The sequence below is a fragment of the Alexandromys fortis genome, unplaced genomic scaffold, assembly GCF_014885135.2.
Source record: "Alexandromys fortis isolate MF-2015 unplaced genomic scaffold, M_Fortis_MF-2015_v1.1 scaffold_57, whole genome shotgun sequence".
NCBI classification, from domain to species: domain Eukaryota; kingdom Metazoa; phylum Chordata; class Mammalia; order Rodentia; family Cricetidae; genus Alexandromys; species Alexandromys fortis.
Window position 1 is genome coordinate 7,637,947 of NW_026067941.1, and position 20,088 is coordinate 7,658,034.

The 20,088-nt window shown below is 49.0% G+C and overlaps 1 protein-coding gene across 2 annotated transcripts in view; it reads left to right on the forward strand.

The window, feature by feature from the left end:
* Tbxas1 (thromboxane A synthase 1) overlaps positions 1–20,088 on the forward strand; it is a 165,212-nt gene that overhangs the window by 142,195 nt on the left and 2,929 nt on the right. For both annotated transcript variants that reach the window (XM_050148062.1, XM_050148063.1), the window contains 2 exons: positions 13,603–13,694; positions 18,876–19,013. In XM_050148062.1, coding sequence (XP_050004019.1) covers positions 13,603–13,694; positions 18,876–19,013 — 230 coding nt within the window. The remainder of the gene's footprint in view (positions 1–13,602; positions 13,695–18,875; positions 19,014–20,088) is intronic.

Below are 20,088 nucleotides of genomic sequence, written 5' to 3' on the forward strand. Positions count from 1 at the left end.
CTCTCTCTCTCTCTCTCTCTCTCTCTCTCTCTCTCTCTCTCTCTCTCTCTCTGTTTTTTTGTTTTGGTTTGTTTTGGTTTGGTTGTTTTTTTGAGAGAGGGTTTCTCTGTGCAATAGCCCTGGCTGTCCTAGAACTAGCTCTTGTAGATCAGGCTGGCCATGAACTCACTGCTTCTGCCTCCCGAGTGCTGGGATTAAAGGCGTGAGCTGCCACCACCTGGCTATACCCAGCTTTTCTTAATTTAAATTAGTCTGCCTACCATTTGCCTCTGGGCTTTTATCTTTCTCTATTCTATATACCTTTCTTTCCTTTTTATTCCATGTCTGATTGTGTGGCTGGCCCCTTCTTTTCTTGTTCCTTGATCCCCTCTTTTCAGAGTTCTCCCCCTATTTGTTCTCTTTGCCTGTCAGCCCTGCCTAGCTATTCTTCTGTCTCGCTATTGGCCGTTCAGCTCTTTATTAGACCATGAGGTGTTTTAGACAGGCACAGTAACACAGCTTCACAGAGCTAAACAAATGCAACATAAAAGAATTCTACACATCTATGCATCGTTAAAACAAATGTTCTACAGCATAAACAAATGTAACACATCTTTAACCAGTATTCTGCAATAGTGGTGTGGCTCTGATTTTCTTCTCTGGTTTTGTTGTTTAATGCATCCATCTCTAGCACCATGGGCAGAAAGCATACTGTTGAGCTATGGCCTACTGGCCTGTAGTCTGAGGCTGCCTCCGCCCCTCACTTGTTGAGTACTTGAGCAAGCTGCTTCACCAATCTGACCTATGGTTCCTCGTGACAGGGTTACATTTCTGGAACCTGGGTATCTCCTCTTTCATTTTTTTTTCTTTGAAGTGTCCCACGACTGATATTCAGTGTCAGCAAAAACACTGACATCTAACTCTCTTTTCTCCTAAGCTGGGGCACAAAAACACCTTTGGGGCTGGAGAGATGGTACAACAGTTAAGAGCGCTGACTGCTTTGGCAGAGGACCAGGTTGTAGTTCTCAGCACACAGGGCGGCATGTAACTCCACCCCAGGGGATCTCCTGCCCTCTGCTGGCCTCCACAGGCACTGCATGCAAGCGGTGCACAGATGAGCAGGCAGGCCAACACCCATACACATAAAATCAAAATAAATTAACAAAATACTCCTAAATTTTCAACAATCCTTAAACATTCTTGGACAAAGGAGGATTTTTTGATGGGGGAGGGGGATTTTCTCCCAGCTTGGGCGTGGCCCTCCCTACTTACATCCTGTGCAGTCAATAGGGATTTGAAGATGAGTGTGTGTGTTGTTGGGGGGTGGAGGCGGGATCCTGCTACAATAAATCACATCACAGTGGAGATCTTTTTCCAGAAAATTCGGAACCCAGACAATGGTGCATTTATTTGAAGCAATATTCAAAACAACGGAACTCCGGGTCAACAAAAGGATTTCTCTGGATCTTAGAGTTGATTGCAAAGGGATTTATGCCACATAGAAAGAAAAAAAAAGGAGAAGAAAAAAAAGGAACCTTTCAATGATAGATTCCAGGAAGGTGAAAGGTGACCTAGTTGGTCTGCTGCAAGGCTGTGACATCACCATCCCCTGGGGTGCAGCCCACCTAGACAGTGTGAGAGAAACCGGGAGCTCTGCCTGGGAGGATGTTTGAGTAAATATTTGGGCAGCCTTTGGCTGCTGCTGCTGCACTGACCAACTGAGCTGGAGACGGGAGGAAGTGGCTCTTGTCTCCCAGGCCCTCCAGTGATATATTCTGATAAACATCCAGACAGGCTGACTCTGGCCCAAGCCCTGTGAATACATTACATATTCCACAACCAGCAGAGACCATGCTGTAGGCATGGTGGCAGAGAGGGGGCAGGAAGCAAGAGGGCGGGAGGGGTCTGGAACCGGCTGTCTAAATTTAACCGGCAGTGGCTTTTAGTCCAAGTGGATAAAAAAATAAATTCCAGTGCTTAGAGCTCTTATCTTTGTTTACCATTTCTCCAAACAAGGAGTGACCTGAACTCTGACTCTCGGGGTAGATTATCAACAAAAAGTACACAGGAAGTAGGGTGGGCAGGGGGTAGATCGTGGCCCACTTTGCCTTCCCATGGCATTTACTCGTTCTAAAATGTTCTGGGATCCCAAAGCTGTCTTTGGGCAGATGAGGTGTGGCCCTCATACGTCAGACCTCGAGGTGACCCAAGAGGGGACATCTAACAATATCCTCTAGTGACCTTTACAATGCCCAGGGAGCCACACAGCGCCTTTCTGCCACATAGGTTACCTACGGCACATGACACACTTTAGTTTGTCCCCTGTGTTTGAACTGCCCCTAGTCCTTCCAGGACACAGGACACATGCTGTGTGGGTTTCACATTGCCCCTGTCTGTCATTCCTCTCTATCTTTGTCCCAGGGGTGTCGGTTCTGACCCCTCCCCTCCCCACGCTGTCAATGCATTAGTCTTCACTAGTCCTGAACCCCTGGACCCTTGATGGGGGTGGGGGTGACCCAAGTACCAGTCAGCTTTCTGTCACTATAGCGAACCCCCGAGACGATCAACTAGAAAGGGAAGAGGGTTGTGGGCTCTTTGGTAGAGAGAAGCCTTCACCTCATGACTGAGATGCTAATGTAACAGAAGAGGAATGGGCTATGGGTCCCACTCAAGGTCAACCCCTCCAGATGACCTCCTCCCCCAAGCCCTAACTCTCAAATGTCCCCCATTTCCCAAAAGCACAGGGTGGTGCTTCCCACGTGAGCCTTTAACACATGGACCGTGGGAGCCGCTTCAGAGCTAAATTACAGCACTGGGAGCTGTGGTCCAGAGTCCCGCACTTTCCAGTGACCCAGACATCTATGCAGAAGTGACGGTTCAGTCCCTTAATCCCCGAGGGCACGGTCACTTCTGTATGCCTGTGCTCCATTGGCTCACTTCTAGGCACAAGTTGCTGTTGGGGTGGGGGTGGGGAGTTCCAACACAGATCTTCAGATACGGAGCTCCTACCTGACACGGTGGATGGATCCCGTTTCCGTCTTTTTCTCAGTCACTAGCAGTAACGCTGGGGACTGACTTTAAACTCCCTTTCCCTTAGACCCTTATATCCCAAGCCTCCCCTTACCTCCCCTCTAATCTTCCTTTATAACAGTGATTGTGATATCCAGGCTACACATGATAATCCCTCAGGGAGCTTGGGAGACAACACCGATCCCTGTAGCCATTCCAAGCCAATTGAATTTAAATGTCTTGGGATGACTCCACCCCGTCCTAGCACCAGTAGGGAGTACCAAGATGGAGGCTCAGAGCTTATATTCTTAGGCTGTGCCCGGAGATCATCGCTTCTGCAATCCCCCCTCCCCGCCTGGTTCCCCAGCTCCTCCTGCTCCATCTATTGTCCCTGTCATTGTCAGATCACAAAAATACCATTTTCCCGTGTTACCTCCACTCTCCAAAAGCCCTCAGCGGCCCCACCATAACAATAAATCTCTGAATGAGCAAATGAATGGCTTCCCCGATACACAATGAATTCCATATGCTCCGGGATCTCATCTTATCTCCCCTTTTCTACCCTCCCCACCTCCCACAGGCTGCTAAGCAATGCCCGTCTGTGGAATGAGTGAATAAATGCGTTTACCCTGCAAATCAAATGCAGTCCACTCTTCCTCCACACAGCGAGAACAGGCTGGGTGATTTAACTAGCGTTTACGAAAGGGCTTATTTCTCTAAGCATCAAATACAATCAACTGTGAATGATTCATGCTAATGGAGAGAACAGAATGCTAAATATTATAAAAACAGCAGCTAATTCAGAAACGTAAATTTGCTTGATGCCAGAATACATTTTTGCTCATGAGTGCTTGCATCTGATAATTGGGACGATTTTTTAAATTATGCAATTAGACATGTCTTATTTGTTCCCATCCCTACCCCCGCACCCCCCTCATGCTATCTGAATAATCCAACTCCCAAAATAGTACCCAAGTTTGTTCCCTCAACCCTTTCCCGGGATAGTTAAAATTGCTAGACTTCAGAATATCAGACAAATAAAGGAAAGACATGAGGGAAATCTGCAGTTGGAGTAGAGAGAAAACCAAGATGTCGACCTGCTGCTTTTTGATGCATTCATCCCCAAAATTTCAGGCAACACAAACGATCTATAAAGCTGTCTGAAATATCTACTACAGCTGAGCCCACCCATCCCTTAGGACCTTCAAGTCTATTCCTAGACGCATTCCCCAGAAACCTGTGTACAAGCTCACCCAAAACCATCGGCAAGAACGTTCACGGGAGCTTTGTTCATGATGGCCCCCAAGCTGGGGACAACTCGAACATCCTCCCACAGTGGAAAGGGTGGACACATGGTTACATGTCCGTGGTAAAGTTGTCACGTGAGAGTGAGCTTAATAGTGGCATCTCGGCCCAGGATGAGCAGTGCCCTGGGTTCCATCCAGAGCACAAAGGAAAGAGAAACACCAAGAAGAGGAAGCATCAGAGCTCCAGCGCACTCGGGACGGACCTCACATGACACCGAGCAAAGGACAGCAGATGTGGAGCCTGCTTACGGGCTAGCACATTGACAAACACGCAAAGCCACCTCTGTGTCACACATCAGGTTCTTCTGAAGCAGCTGTGACAGCAATGGGTGCAGTCACTACAGAGTTCTGGAACGTTCTGTCTTGGTCTGGAAACTCTTACACCGGTAAAAGTTCACTGAGCTCTACACATCTGTGTGAGCTGTTTTCTGCAGGATGCTATTTTTCCATACAATGTACAAGAGGGAAGGAATGAAGAGAAGGAGGAGGGAAGGGGGGAAGAAGGCAGGGCTGGGTAGCAAGTAGGGAAGAAAGAAAAGATGTGACATCTGAAGACCTGGGCTTGGTTCCACGTCTACCTTCTGCTAGACGTGTGACCTGGGTCCTTAACCTCTGGGACTCTGTGGGGGAAGGGGGCAATCCATTACAAGATGGACAACAAAGGCTGCCCTGCCTCTCTCAGGGGACTGAAGTTGTGGGGACTGAAGGATATAACGATGTGGACTCTGGTGAGCAGATGGGAACTGCACAAGATGAAAGCCTGCAAGTTTTCTTCTCTATGGGCAGGATCTATGTGCCCGCAGAGGGGTGGCACAGACGACGCCATAGGCCTTAGGTGGAGAGGACTGAGGAGGAGGGTGTCCATGGGTGTGTGCACGCGCGCATGTGTGTGTATGTGTGTGTGTGTGCATAAGTGTGTGGTGGGGGTGGACGGGTGTGTGTGTGCATAAGTGTGGTGGTATGTGTGCATACGTGTGTGCACGTGCGTGTGCATAAGTGTGTGGTGGGGTGGACGGTGTGTGTGTGCATAAGTGTGTGGTGGGGTGGACAGGTGTGTGTGTGTACATAACTGTGTGGTGGGGGTGGATGAGTGTGTATGTGTGTGCATGCACACATGCACATAAGTGTGTGGTGGGGTGGATGGGTGTGCATGTGTGTGTGCATAAGTGTGTGGTGGGGGTGGACGAGTGTGTATGTGTGTGCATGCATGCACACATGCACATAAGTGTGTGGTGGGGTGGACGGGATATGTGTGCATAAGTGTGTGGTGGGCGTGGACGGGTGTGCGTGTGTGCACATAAGTGTGTGGTGGGAGTGGACAGGGGTGTGTGTGTGCATGTATTATCTTCTTTCATTTGTTCCCTAAACTAATCCCTTAATGGCCTGGGCCTCTGAGCCCGGCACACCTGAAAAATAATCCCTTTGTTTGTGTGAGATGAATCCTGGCTTTTTTTCTTTTAATGTGGATAAAAATAGATGCCATGTACACGCTCCTCGTGGCTTCCTCTGAGCTATGAATGGATTTCTGCCTCTAACGCTGCCAAATTCTCTAAAGCTAGCATGCAGTACTTTCGGAGCATTGCTGCGTAAGCCAGGAAACTTGAGAGATTGCTCGTGTGTGTGTGTGTGTGTGTGTGTGTGTGTGTGTGTGTCCGTGCATGCAAGCACGTGGGCACACCACACACACATTCAGGCCCTTGTGGCTTCTCATTCAAAATCTGAAACAGCTCACAAAACCCACTAAGCTCCTGTGAAATCTCAAAAAAGAACCCTCAGTGTTGGAAGAAGTTAGAGACCCGGACTTGTGAGGAAGCCAGTAACATCCTAGGCCAGGTAGTGAGACCCCAGGACAGGCAGTGAGACCCTGGGCTATACACCTCAAGGAAGGCTTTGCTCCCCAGTTTTTAGTCAAAAGTGCAACGCTAAGGTCACCACATTCCCCACAAACCAGTCCCATGCTATGGTCTGCGCTCACTGGAGAAGCCAGGTGCATGGAGCCCTTTTTTCACCTGTGTCTGTTGTGCCTGTGTGTCCCCACAACTGTCCCTCCCCTTCAAAGATTTCTAATCTCTGCATCTAGAGAGAAAGGCGACATCGCTAGGCCCTGTTTGTACAACACAGAAGCAGCACGGGGTGGGCGTGAGGGAGCCCCTATCCATGCATGCAGAGGGACAGCAAGGAGCTGGCCACTTCTAGTTCCTCTGACAAAACAAGAAAATATTCATTTTTCTATTAGGTCTCTGAATGCCCTTTTATGTCTTTATTTTTATTTACACTCCAGGTCACATCTGTGCACACACCTAGTGTGTGGATCTGTGCAGGTCTATAAGTGTGTGTCTACCTTTCCAAGAACATTATAAACACACACACACACACACACACACAATCTAAATGTAGAAACACAAGGCAACTATGAAAGGGAAACACTATTTCCCACTTAAAAGATGCATCAATAGCCTGGGTGTAATGTTATACACCCAGCACTTGGGAAACTGAGGCAGGAGGACCCCAAATTCATGGCCACCTAGGGCTCCAAAGTAAGAGCCCCTATCTCAAAAAAAAGGAGGGAAACAAATCAAAACAAAAGCAGTGTTTAATAATGTTTAATATAGGGAGCTAGCGAAATGGCTCAGCGGTTAACAGGGCTTGCAGAGAACCTTTTGTAGAGGACCCGGGTTCAAGTCCCGGCACACACCATCTGTGACTCCAGTTCCAGGGACACCATTTTCTGAACTTGTAGGGGAGGGGAGCAGGCAGACACACGAGGCACATGTATACATGCAGGCAAAACATACGCATAAAATAAGTGTTTTTAAAAAAAAAGGCTAAGAGGCCAAAAATCTAAGAAATAAAAGTAGAATTTCCTGCCTCGTAAAGATCAAACGTAAATGAAGCTCCCTGGAAGTCAAGGGAGCCTGACGTGAGGATGTAAGCACAGGGCAGGTCCCACGCACATTTTTCATTGCCATTTTTCCTAATATTTCATTTTCTCCTTTCTAAGAGCACAGAAATTCATTTTATGAAGCAAATCTCAGCTGAAATGACTTTGGTTAGCCCTGGGAATCACTTTTTTCCTAACACTCTTTACAGAGGACAGATGTCTCCTCCGGAGACCTGCCAGTGGGCATGTCCCAATAGAAGTGTCAACAGTTTGTTGCTATTTCCAGAAACTGCCATTTTCATCTTCCATTTGCCCTTCCTGTGAGTTGGGGTGGACATCCACGGTGACCTGTTGATGGTGCCTGGCAACTGGGCCGCAGCCCTAGCTACTGTGGGATCCCCTCAAACCTGTGCCCTACGCTTGTGGAATATGGTGGCTCCACAAGGAATGGCAGGGACAGCGGGACAGACGGGGCTACTTCAAGGGAGAGAGGGGGGTTTCGGGTTCCTGACAGTTCCACTTCTAAGTCTGGAGGTCGCGGGGCCCAGGTGACTTCATCAATGTTATCCTTTGGAAAAGGAGAAGCTTGACATGTCGCCTGGCTTGAAGTAAGAGAGTATTCTGTTCTACTCAGCCCTCAGTTTTCCCAGCCCTCTAAGCCAAACAGACCACACTCTGCTGCCTTAATTCTCCTGCTGCCGCCCTCTTCCTACGGACAATATGCAAAGGTTAGAAACTGGGCCAGCAGCCTGAGGTGGGCCAGCTAGGGCTCCGTGCTGGCTGTTGCTCCAGCCCCTCCCTTCCACTAGCTAGTTAGGCGTGTGTGTGTGTGTGTGTGTGTGTGTGTGTGTGTGTGTGTGTGTGATTTGCATACGTGAGGGCTTGCTTACTCATGTTCACACATGTGAAAGCCAGAGGTCAACATCAGGTACTTGTCATTCTCCAACCCCCCTTTTTTTTTGAGACAAGGTTTCTCATCAGACTGAGAGCCTGCCATGTCCACTAGACCGGCTTGTCCGAGAGCCCTGGAACCCTCAGTCTCTGTCCCCAGCGCTGGGGTATAGAGTGTGCTGCCATGCCTAGTTTTTATGTGGGTTCTGGGGATCTGAACTCAGGTTCTCGTGCTTGGACAGCAAGCACTTTGCCCACTGAGCCATCTCCCTGGTCCCAACAGATGCTATTTCTGTTTTAAACATACAGAGTAAGCATTTTCTTCCAAGGACGCTTTCGCGAGCGTGTGTGTGTGTGTGTGTGTGTGTGTGTGTGTGTGTGTGTTTTATCTTTTTGAAACAGGGTCTTTCACTTAACCTAGAGCTTGCTTGCTAACTCAGACCTGCTGGCCACCAAGGATCCTCCTGTTGCTTCCTCACTAGTGTTGGGATTGCAGGCACGTGACGCCAGTTGAAGGCAAGCAGCTCACAAGTCCCCCAATGAGCCACATTTGTTTCGCATTAGTGAGAAGCCCCATCCATCCACACACCTGACTTTATGAAGGTCAGTGCGAGCACGGCTTCCTCCTGGCAGCTGCCCGGTATGTGTGCACCTCTCCTGTTCTCCCATCCCGCCCTCTCCCACTCGCTTAGATCCTAGCTGACTGAGAGCTGGAGGAAGTGGTGGCCATGCAGCTCCTGTGCCTGGCACAGGGCTTACAGCCTGGGTGAAGAAACGGGCGGTTTCCCAAGCCGAATGGGCTCTCTGTCCCTCTCAAGCCTATTCTACAGTGACATTCAGTTTTGTGATTTGTTAGATGTGTGGTTCCCCAAAGCACAAGCCCTTGTCTTCCTGGGCCTCTGGCCTCAAGCCCAGCAGCACCTGAGGAGTTTGTTCGCTGTCCGAGTGTCGGTTGCAGGAGTACTCAGAACACCCCTCAGCAAGACTCCCGGTCTGGTGACAGGCTTTCTCTTTGGGTCTTGGCTTTTTTTCTCCTCTCTATCATGAAGAAACCAGTCGCAATGATTTCTGAGGCCCCTTTCAGGAACCAGGGAGTCCCCCATTCACCGTACGCTTGCTGCCCTCTGCTGGTAGGCTCAGCTCAGGACCTTTATGTCCCTGAGATGCTGGGAACAAATAGGGATGAGTCCACTGCTCTGTGAGACACAGCTTGCAATTTTGTTGCCTGGCATGGACTTAATTTAGATGAAGGGTGTGTTTCTCTTCACCTCGTTGGCCTACTCTTCCTGTGTGATGGGCACCTGAGGTTCCAGGAAAGCTCTGGAAAACCCCCACAGGCCATCATGTCCCAGAGAGTGGGCCCAAGGGCCCACATAGACCGAGAACATTGGACTGAGGTGATGGTCACAGGCGCACTTGCGTCAAAGTTTAGGGGTAGTGGAAAGCCCATGCAGAGAAGAACAAATGAAGGGGTTGGCTTTAGAATGAAGGCGCCACTTAGCCTGTCTAGTGATCTTCTTGTTTGACAGATCCTGACGGTTTATATAATCCACACAAGTTTACCAGCACCACTCACCCACCAGGGACACAGCTCCAAGTAACACACTCACACACACACACACACACACACACACGCACGCACATACACGCACATGCAGGCACACACACACACACGCACGCACATACACGCACACGCAGGCACACACACAGGCTCACACGCGCGCACACACACGCATATGCGCACACACAGGCACGCGCACGGGCACACAGTTCTAGACTGTGGTGTGGTCACCAGGTCCCTCCCTCCCTTCCTTTCTTCTTTCCTTCCACATCTTTACATTTGCTAGAACACCTGCGGTTGCAGATAGCAGGATTTAACATGCCAATGACTTTGTCCAGCGGTGAGAACTTGTCTGGAGCAGATGGCAGGGGGAACTGGAACCCTATGAGGCACCAGGAAGTGACCTCTGTCCTTTGCCCCCTGCTTCTCTCTTTATGTGTAATTGGTTTCTTTCTTAGAACCGACTGGTGCCGGGTGGTGGTGGTAGCAGCGGTGGTGACGTGCGCCTTTAATCCCAGCACTCAGGAGGCAGAGGCAGAGGCAGGTGGATCTCTGTGAGTTTCAGGCCAGCTTGATCTACAGAGCAAGTGTCAGGACAGGACCGGCTCCAAAGCTACACAGAGGAACCCTGTCTCAAATAAACAAACAAACAAACAAAAACCAGCTGGTGCTCTGTACTCACTACTCCTTGAGGCAGAAGGTAGCCACCAACAGCCCATGACTTACCCTCCCTCAACCTCTGGCTTCCTTTCCTTTACCCCAATACAGATTTCTATACTGGTCCCCTTGAACCAGCTAACCAAATCCTGCAGAGCCGACCATACAATCAGTGAGTCCCAAAGCAAAATGCAAACATTGGACTCTACTCAAAAGGCAGCAGGAAGTGCCCGCCAGGCAGGTGTAGCGCTTTTCCCGTTCCTCCACATTCTCTTGGTGGGTTTGTCAGGATGCTGTTTCATTTCTGCTCAGTGTTAGCCTCAGTAAAGAAAGAAATCTAAACTTCTAACTATTTACTTGAATTTTTCCCATCTTCACATCCTGCAAAGTCAGTTACTGAAGTCGCATCAGAACCACTGAAATGCACAGTTCATGTTTTGTGAACTCAATGGCCAGAGGACACAAAGTGAACCCCTGAAGATGGAAAGCAGAATAGAAATAGTTCCCAGAAGCCCCAAGCTCCCCAGACCTAGGCTGTGCTGAGGGAGGTCAGATCTTCGCAGTATCCTGAACCCGAGTTCTAAGTCTGGGTGAGAGGTAAGGAAGGAAGAGTACCGAGTATAGAGGCACATTATTTGTGTTTTAGGAAAGAAAGCTTGCCTGGAGATCCGTGCAAAGCAGCCACACTAGTCAGCCATACAGCCTGGGCAGTGATGGTGCACACCTTTAATACAGCTCTAGAGAGGATTATAAAATGGGATAATACAGGTCTCATATCAGTCTCAATCTGAGGATTCCTGGAGGCAGGACCACCCATTTACGGTCAGGGGTAGAGGTAAGAGCCAGTGGCTGGCTGTTTTGCTTTTCTGACCTTCAGATTGAACCCCAATATCTGCCTCTGGGTTTTTATTATTTGTGCTACAGCTGCGGAAGTTGGTCCAGGTGTCTCCCTTTCCCATAGTCCCCACGGCAGACTGCTATTTCCAGGAGTCTTGAGTCGCTGTGCCTTTGGCTAGGCCCTCTACATACATACCCTTTGCTCCTCCAGCTTGAAGCTAAGACGGCCACCATGGTCACCCCAAGATGCTGTAACATATATGAGCTTCATTCACACCCTCTGTGTCTGTGTCCTGGAGGCAAGACAGCCACTGAGAACTCATCCATGGGAGGAAGCCCAGGGGGCAGGAATTAGAACCCCAGAACATAAATAGAGCAGTGAAGTTGTTAGCAGTCTCAAGACAATAATCACAGGGTGCAGTCCCACACAAAGGGCCTAGGATGGAGGTGGAAGTGTGAAGCCAAGTAAGAGCCTCAGCTAGGAACAGTTCCCCGAGCAGAGGTGGGAAAGGGCTGGGAAAACCAAGCAACAGCTGACATTTTATATTACAAAGTGCAAACATATCCCTTGCCTTCTAAACACACACACAGACAGATTCGACTCCATGTCCGTACTGAAGCCTGACTCTTGGTGGGCAATCACTAGCCAGCTGTGTTGAATCTAGTAACTACAGAATTTATTATGGACTTCAAGACTCCAGGTACCCTGACCCTGCCTCCTCTCCCACCACTGGCTTTTCTGTATTTATACCCATTTCCCAGGGAATACCACTGTGGCCCCAGGATGCTCACCAGGGGACCAGTTGTGCCCCACCTAGCGGTGTGGCCGGATGGTCACTCCTGGTTGTGAGCCTCTTTCCTGCATGGCCAGTGAAGTCGCCTGGAGCTGGTCTGTAGAGACTGACAGCCGCAGGATGCACTTGGTCATGGAGCTGCCTCTGGCTGCTCTGCAGGGGGTCGGGGGGGCAGAAGAAAGTCCTCCCCCAGATTAGGGATTCTGCTAGGATGGCTGCTGAAGGCAGTGAGGCTGTTACCTGCTGTCATTACTTTTCCTGTTGCTATGACAAGGTCCCTGACAGAAACCACACTTAGCCAAAGAAAGGGTCGCTTTGACTCACTGTTTAAGAGAGTTCAGTCTGTCACCATAAGGACCTTCAAGGTCCTCCTCTAGTTCCCCGCCTCTGTAAGGCTCCTGACCTCTCTAAATAATGTCACCACCTGGAGAAACACGCATTCAAAGCATGAGCCTATGGGAGCATTTCAGAGACAAACAGCAACACCCACCCAAACAGAACACACCCCACCCCAACAAGAAGCGCAGTGGCAGGCTGGGAGTGCCTGGATCAGACCCTGCCCCACCCATGGGGTACCCACAACCTGCTGACGACACACACACCCCGATCTGTCCCTGTTCCTAACCAGGAGATGTTAGGAAACCTGACACCTGCACTCCCAAAATTTAATCCGTCTTTTCCAACTTCTTGTCTGATGTGTGAAACTATTACTATTTCGCAGCTTTTTCTCATCCTGACTTCTATTCCTCCTCTTGGGCTTTGCCTTTTCATACCCTCTGACAGCTTTTCGCCTGAGCTGTCTCTCCTTGTTGGTGTATAATAGCTTTGGGGGGTTTTGTTAACTGTTCATCCTTGCTAACTGTTGCAAGCTTTTATTCTTTGCGACTTCTCTCTGTCTTTTTGCTTTATTGCCATACCAATTACTATGCAGGTGACAGCCAGCCTGAGCCTCAGCTTCCTCATTTAAAAGACTAGGAAATACCTGCCACCTCGGCTTGCTGGGAGGACTAAACAAGGGCACTTCACAAGTGCGTGGGCTTGGTACTTAGCCATGCCACGCGCTCCGGGCACTGTGGTTGCCGCGGTTGTCTCAAGAGTCGGCCTTTGTTGCTTTTCCTGTGGCTGTGGTTAAAATACTGACAAGACTTAAGGGGGAAGGGTTCATTTAAGCTCACAGATTCGGGTTACAGCCCTCACGGTGGGGAAGTCAGGCCTAAAGCCATGGGTCACAGTCCTATGAGAGAAGTGAATGCACGCATGCCAGAGCTCAGCTCGGTTTCCCAGTTAAGCAGCCCAGAATCTCCTGCCTAGGCAATGGCGTCACCCACAGTAGATGAGCCTCCTCCTCTCAGTTTACCCTGTCAGGATTCTCCACTCCAAGCTCATCTCCCAGGTGATTCTCCCTTCTGTCAAGTAGACAATATAAACCATCACACCAGATCTCTCCATGTTACACCCAGAGATCCCCAAGTCCCGGGCTGCACTTCCTTGTCTTTGACAATGAAACAGAGCAAGCAGAATATGCTGGGGGCGGGGGAGCGGGTGATGAGCAGGGGAGGCAGCCACTGAGAGGCCGTCTGGATGGGAGTGTCACACAAATGTTTGCTGAAGTTGGGGCAAGAGTTCATGAAAACAACCAAGAGCCGTGAGAATCCTAACGCAACCTCCGTTTGTTCCCTGCCTCAGCCAGCCCCTGAGTACTGCAGCCTGCAGGAAGGCCTGCCCTATCTGGACATGGTGATTGCAGAGACCCTGAGGATGTACCCACCGGCTTTCAGGTATGTCCACGGAACCTTGACATCACTGTTTGGGGCCTTTTCACTGATCCTCCGTCTGTTGCCGCCTCTCATCGCATGCGTTTCTGGGTTTCTTTGTATCCCCTGGAGCACAGGCCCATTCTCCCGCAGGCTAACCTTTACCGAACTTCACTAGCCTTTCCTACCATGGCCTTCCTCCTCCGCCCTGTCCCTTTGGCCTCTTGGCCTTTGATGGAATCTCATCACCCCTGCCCACTGATTCATCCATCCATCCTTCATTCACCACCTTTATAGTCAGTGCTGAGCACTAGAAAATTAGCCTATACCCAAAGTAGGCTAAAGTCCTTGCCCTGGGAGGCAACATTCGGCGGATGGCCATCTAGGGCTAGAATGTTCTGGAATGTTAGTGTCCAACAGCCCCTGCTGGAGCTCTCACATTAGACTTCATAGCAAGATTTCTTTTTTCAAAGATTTGCCGTGTGTGTGTGTGTGTGTCCAGCAGTGAGAGCTGCTCGTCCCAGCACTTCAGGCTGTGACTGCACTTCACATTGCATTCTTGACACATCTCAGTACTCACAACAAACATCACACCAACCTCAGGTCTGCTTCTTTCAAACTCCCCCAGACCAAGTGCCCCATGGGGAAAGGCTCTTAACCAGGGTCCCTTGAGGGCAGTGAGATAGCAGATGTCAAGGAAGTTGCAGGAAGTATTTAATCGTGTCTTCACTCAGCACTTCTTCCAGTACCAAATAGACCATATGGAGATACCTTTTGTCATTTTCAAGAGAAAATGTGATCTGAGGGTAGCTCGAAGGGAATTCCAAACCACAAACATGACGGGGTATGTGTATAGCTACAATCCAAAATGTGCTGGCCCAGAAGCGAATATTCAAAGTTGTCGTAGTGTGAGCTGAGGGTGTCTTGATAGAGATCAGCTCATTAACTCAAAGGCTTCCTTGCTGCTCTTGATGCTGGCAAAAAAAGACGCAAGTCTATGGCCCTGCTGTGGCATTCTTAGAAGCCACAAGTAACCTGATGTCCAATCCTTTTTCCTTCTTCGTGATTTATACCCAGCTTTCCTCCCAAGGGACTTGGCAGGCAGCTGGTATGCACTGCAAAGTGCAAATTCAAAACGAAACTCAAGACTAAACACTTGGTAGTAAAACAGAACAAGGCGACTTCAAGGACCATCTCCAAGTCCCAGCAGTGAGTGATAATGGGGTCAGGTCTTTCTGTAGTCGCTGAGATTCCTGGGAAAGAGGGGGTGTTCTGAGCTGAACAATGGTATCTGTCCAGGAGGAAATTCGATAAACTGGTCAGGCTGGGTATGGTGGTGTACACCTTTAATCCCAGCTCTCAGAAGACAGTTCTCTGTGAGTTCCAGGACAGCTAGAACAGCATAGTGAGAGCTTATCTCAGATTTTACAGAAAATGGTTCAATGGTAGTTTACATGTCCCTCCATAACAAAATAATAAACAAACCCAACCTCACTGTGGCAGTGTGAATGTAATTGGTCCCCATAATCCCAAAGGCAGTGGTACTACTTGGAGGTGTGGCCTTGCTGAAGTAGGTGTGACCTTGTTGAAGGAAGTGTGTCACTGTGGGGGTGGGCTTAGAGGTCTCTTTTGCTCAAGCTTCACTCAGTGTGACAGACAGTTTACTTCCTGTTGCCTTCCAATCAAGATGTAGCCAGCACCATGTCTGCCTGTACGCTGCCATGCTCCCTGCCATGATGATAATGGACTGAACCTTTGAAACTGTAAGCAAGCCACCCCACTTAAATGTTTTCCTTTTTCACAGTTGCTGTGGTCACGATGTCTTTTCATAGCAACAGAGACCCTAACTAAGACAGCAGTTGGTACCAGGGACTGGGGTATTGCTGTAATAGGCCTGACTATGTCTTTGTTTGGTGGGATTTGGACTTAGGTACTTTATGTTAGGAAAGCAGTGGAATGGTTAAGCACTGTAATGGGCCATACTAGTAGGAGTATGGAAGATGGTGGAGCTGAGTGTGATTTGATGAACTGTGGGGGCTACCTCAAGAGGTTTCAGAGGAGAATTTTAGCATGTTGCCTGGAGATCATTCTTGTGATATTTTGGTGAAGAGTGTGGCTGCTTTTTGCCCTTGTCAGAAGAGTCTGCCTGAGGCTAAAGTGAAGAGTTTTAGATTAATTCCGTTGGCAGAGGAAATCTCAAAGCAGCCTGGTATAGATTCTGTCATGTGGTTATTAGTGGAAACTCTAATGAAGATTTATAATGAAAAGGAGCAAGCTGTGCAGATAAAAATACAACATGTACAGATTTAGAAAAGGGGCACCAGGAAGTGGAAGAGTTAAATCCTGTGTTCAATATGAGAATTCTGTCCACTTCTAAGTGTATCTATCCCAATTACGAATTCTGGTATGGAAGTAACTACAGGATGAGTTCGGGGACCTACTGGACCAACTGTGACTCAGAGAGCAGCTAAAACTCCACTATTCACCTGACCTCCATAAGCCTCTACTTTAACTGGAGGGCCACACTGTTTCTTGGGATCTCCTGGAATTAGCATCAATTCAGAACCAGTATCCAACATACTCCACAAAGTCTGATTGTTCCTTTCTCCCAGTCTACAGCTACCTTTGTAAAAGGCCTCAGGTCCCTCTGGAGAAGAACTGGAGAAAGGCTAACTATAAAACTTTTAGGTATTTTTTGCCTCAGGGCAACCTGGCCACCCCGTCTTGCAAGTTGTAAGAAACAGTTCATTAAGTAATGGTTGCTGTGAGAAGTTGGGGTAAGACAAGACACAGAACTCCAGGAACCAAGGGCAATCATCACAGACAGGCTCATAGCGGAAGGCCAGTAAAGGTGGCTCAGAATGGGCTCTGCTCTCAGTCCTAGCTCCACACACCATGCAGCCAGAGTAGGGAAACACCTCCCGCCGTAGGAATGGCTTTCACTCACCTACTCATGGTCTTAGTCCCAGGTACCCAGCCCAAGCTAGCTCTGCCTGCCCCCTGCTCCCAGCTTCCTGGTTTCTGATTCACTCTCTCCTCCTTGTCACAGCTTTATTTCATGAGAAACAGTTGCATTTGTCAGGTTCTCTAACAGAACAGCTAACAGAATTGAAAATATACACATACGGAATTTATTAGCTTATCTTAAGGCTGCGGTCTGAGCAGTCCAGCAATGGCTGTCTCCTGAGAGAAAGGCTGAGAGGATCTGGGGGTTGTGTAGTCCGTGAGACTGGATATTTCAGCAGTCTCAATCTGGTGCTGGAGTCCCAGGGAAGTCCTAAAGAGCTTAAGGTTTTCAATCTGCACTGGAATCCTCAAGAAGCAGGTTCTAACACCAGTGAAGAAATGGTTCATCAACAGCACAGATGATGACCTTGCCAATGAGGACAAGCAGACAAAAAGCAAAAGCTTCCCCCTTTCATGTCCTTTTATGTGGGCTGCCACCAGGAGGTATGGCTCATATTTAGCGGGGTATCAAGGTTTATATTGGGGAGTTAATCCCCTTAAACCTCTCAGGGTTCAGAAGGATTGCTATAGCGGGGTGAAAACCTGACTAATAAGGTCTGAGGGTAAGCAAAATAAATGAGCTCCATGGGTCTTTTTATCATATCCCATTTATTCCTTCTATGCTCGCTCTCCTGCTCTCTTGATGTTTCCCTTTCGATGTTCTTCCTCCAGGTGTCTTGCTGTTCTTTTCATCCCCCAGGGTTCCCAGTTTATATACCCCACAGACATACCTAACAATTCCCTGGTAAATAACAATGATTCCAAGCATGCATTTCTTAGGGCTAACAGGATGGCTAAAAGACTGACAAGGTATGTCTCAGAAGGGGCGGGGCTGTGAGGCTACCCAGCAGATACCGGGAGGATTAGGATGGAGCTGGGCCCTCTGGGCTAAGCATCAGGGTGCTGTATCCACTGCCACCCAGGTGAGAAGGAATTTCTTTCTCTGGGGCTGGTTTAGTGACCCAAGCTTTTTTCCTGTATATTTTAGGGGTAAAGGTACAAACAGTTAATTTCCTAGACTAAGACCTTGTGTCAAGTGAAAGGTGAAGGTAAGCACAGAATATAAAGAGCTTGTTAGGGAAGAGCAAAGGCCAGTAGGTTATCCTCTCCTAAGTTGGCTGTTGGAGAATTCAGGGCCACCCAGACCTGTTTATCAGTAAGGGCAGACATGCTGTCTCTCCTGCTCAGTGCCTCCTGTTTAGGGCTCCTTTCTCGTCCATAAGGATAACTGTGGGGGACTAGCTTTATGCAGATTTGACTATGAGAGCAAAGGTTTGGCTGAGTGAATGCTTTCACACCAGGGCCCCACCGTGTGGGAGAAGGTATACAGTTGCCAGTACAGGAAAGGTCAGGTTTATACACTGCTGGGATACTTTGGGATGAATCCCATTATGGTAGGAAGAAACGTCATGATCTCACAAGACTTCTACAAAACTGAGAGTGGCTACCCAAAAGACAAGTGTTCCAAAAGCTTTGCAAATCATCCTCATCGGAGTACGTTCCCATGAGCTGTCTAGGGATCTGTCAGCTGTACTTTACTGTATAATACTTGTGGCTCTCATCAAGGGTGGGTCTCCATCTCAAATAATCCAACCAAGGAAAGTCTCACAAGTGTGCCCAGTTGCTTGGGTTTTAGTTAATTCGGTTGTAGTCGTTAACAACCATTATTATCCATTAATTAGTCAATGGCATTATAAAGGCTAAGGTGTAGGTTCACAGTCCGCAGGATGGGCCGCCCAATGCTTTCAGGATCTTAACATGAGAACAGTCCACAGAATGAGGAGCAGAGGGCAGAAGCCCGACAACAGGGCTATCCTACCAAATGAGAGGAGACGAAGTGAAAGCGGAAGTGGGGGTATTAGAGCAAGAAGACATGAGAGGCCACAGCTGAGGAACAACCCTTAGCTTAGCCAGAATGTAGCCCCTGGAAGCCACCTCTGCAATCCCCACATACGTGGAGGGCTCCCCAGGGCTCAGCCCATGGACGAGGCATTATCTACAAGGACCATGCACATCACAAGGGCCTTGAGATCGGAAGGAGTGTATGGGACAAAACCTTGGTTTCTCTCTGGCGCACCCTGGTAAGAGGGCTCAGTCCCCGTCTCTAGCCTCACTCCATGCTCCATCTTGGGTCCCATTAACACCTACAGCCCTATCCACTGGCACAATGGCAAGCGTTCCTGCCTCTATCTCCCACAGATTCACACGGGAGGCAGCACAGGACTGTGAGGTGCTGGGACAGCACATCCCCGCAGGTGCCGTGTTGGAGATAGCCGTGGGTGCCCTACACCATGACCCAGAGCACTGGCCACACCCTGAGACCTTTGACCCTGAAAGGTAAGTGAATTCTGTCTAGAAACGGGTCCTTGAGGGATGTGAGTGTATGGGATAGAATTTGCCTTAGAGACAGCAGCTAGGGAGTCATGGGCAAAGTCGACCCCAAATGAAGATCACAGCCATTCAGACAGACTGGGAGGCACCATTTCCAAAGGAAAAGCTGAATTCATAGATCTAGCATGACAGCAGTAATGCACACAAGAATCAGTATCTTTTATTTGTCCAAGCCAGGACACAGGAGGCAGGGTTGGTTTTTGTTTGTTTTTATTTTTTTAGATTTCATTTCTAATTATGTGTAGTGTATTTATGTGTGTGCACGTGGGCATGCATGCAAGGATGTGCATGTGAGTGTAGGTACCCACGGAGGTCTCACAGAGGAAGCTCTAGGCAAGAGTGAGCTGCCCAACATAATACTGGGAACCAAACTTTGGTCCTCTACAAGAGCGGAACATGATCTTAACGACTGAACCATCTCTCCACCTTGTGGGGTTACATTTTGTGTGTGCACAAAAAAGCAACAAAGCCCATCACTTCCATTCAGGGCAGTCATGGCAGCATAACTGCCCTTCAAGCCTAAATTCATGAGATCCAATCACCTGGATCCGCTTCTTTCTGTGGACATGGATCTAGTCTACTGCCAACTTCATTTCTAGGCTAGGTGGTATTAAGACACCTGGGCATCCCTCACACCCTACCCTGACAAAAGCAGTCACTTCCCTTCTGTGGCTCAACAGGGGAGGCTGGCAAGGAGCCACTGCGCTCCATTTACTGACTCCATCTGAACCCAGGCCACCTCTACAACCTGCTCATGGGTTGTGAGACTCATAACTGACACCCTACAGTTCAGCAAGTCCTGTGAACATGATAAAGAATCGTAACCAGAAGCAGCAGTCGTGGGGGCTCACAGCATGACAAGAAAGCCCAGAAGTGGTAAGAAGCAAGCTGGCCATCACAGATGGGTGACTGTCACCTAGCTCCACAGAGCCAGGGATGAGTTCGGCCCAAATCTGGAGCTCCCAAGGACTCAAGCTTCCCACATTTTGACCAGCAAAGCTAGGTCAATGGAGAGGTAGCT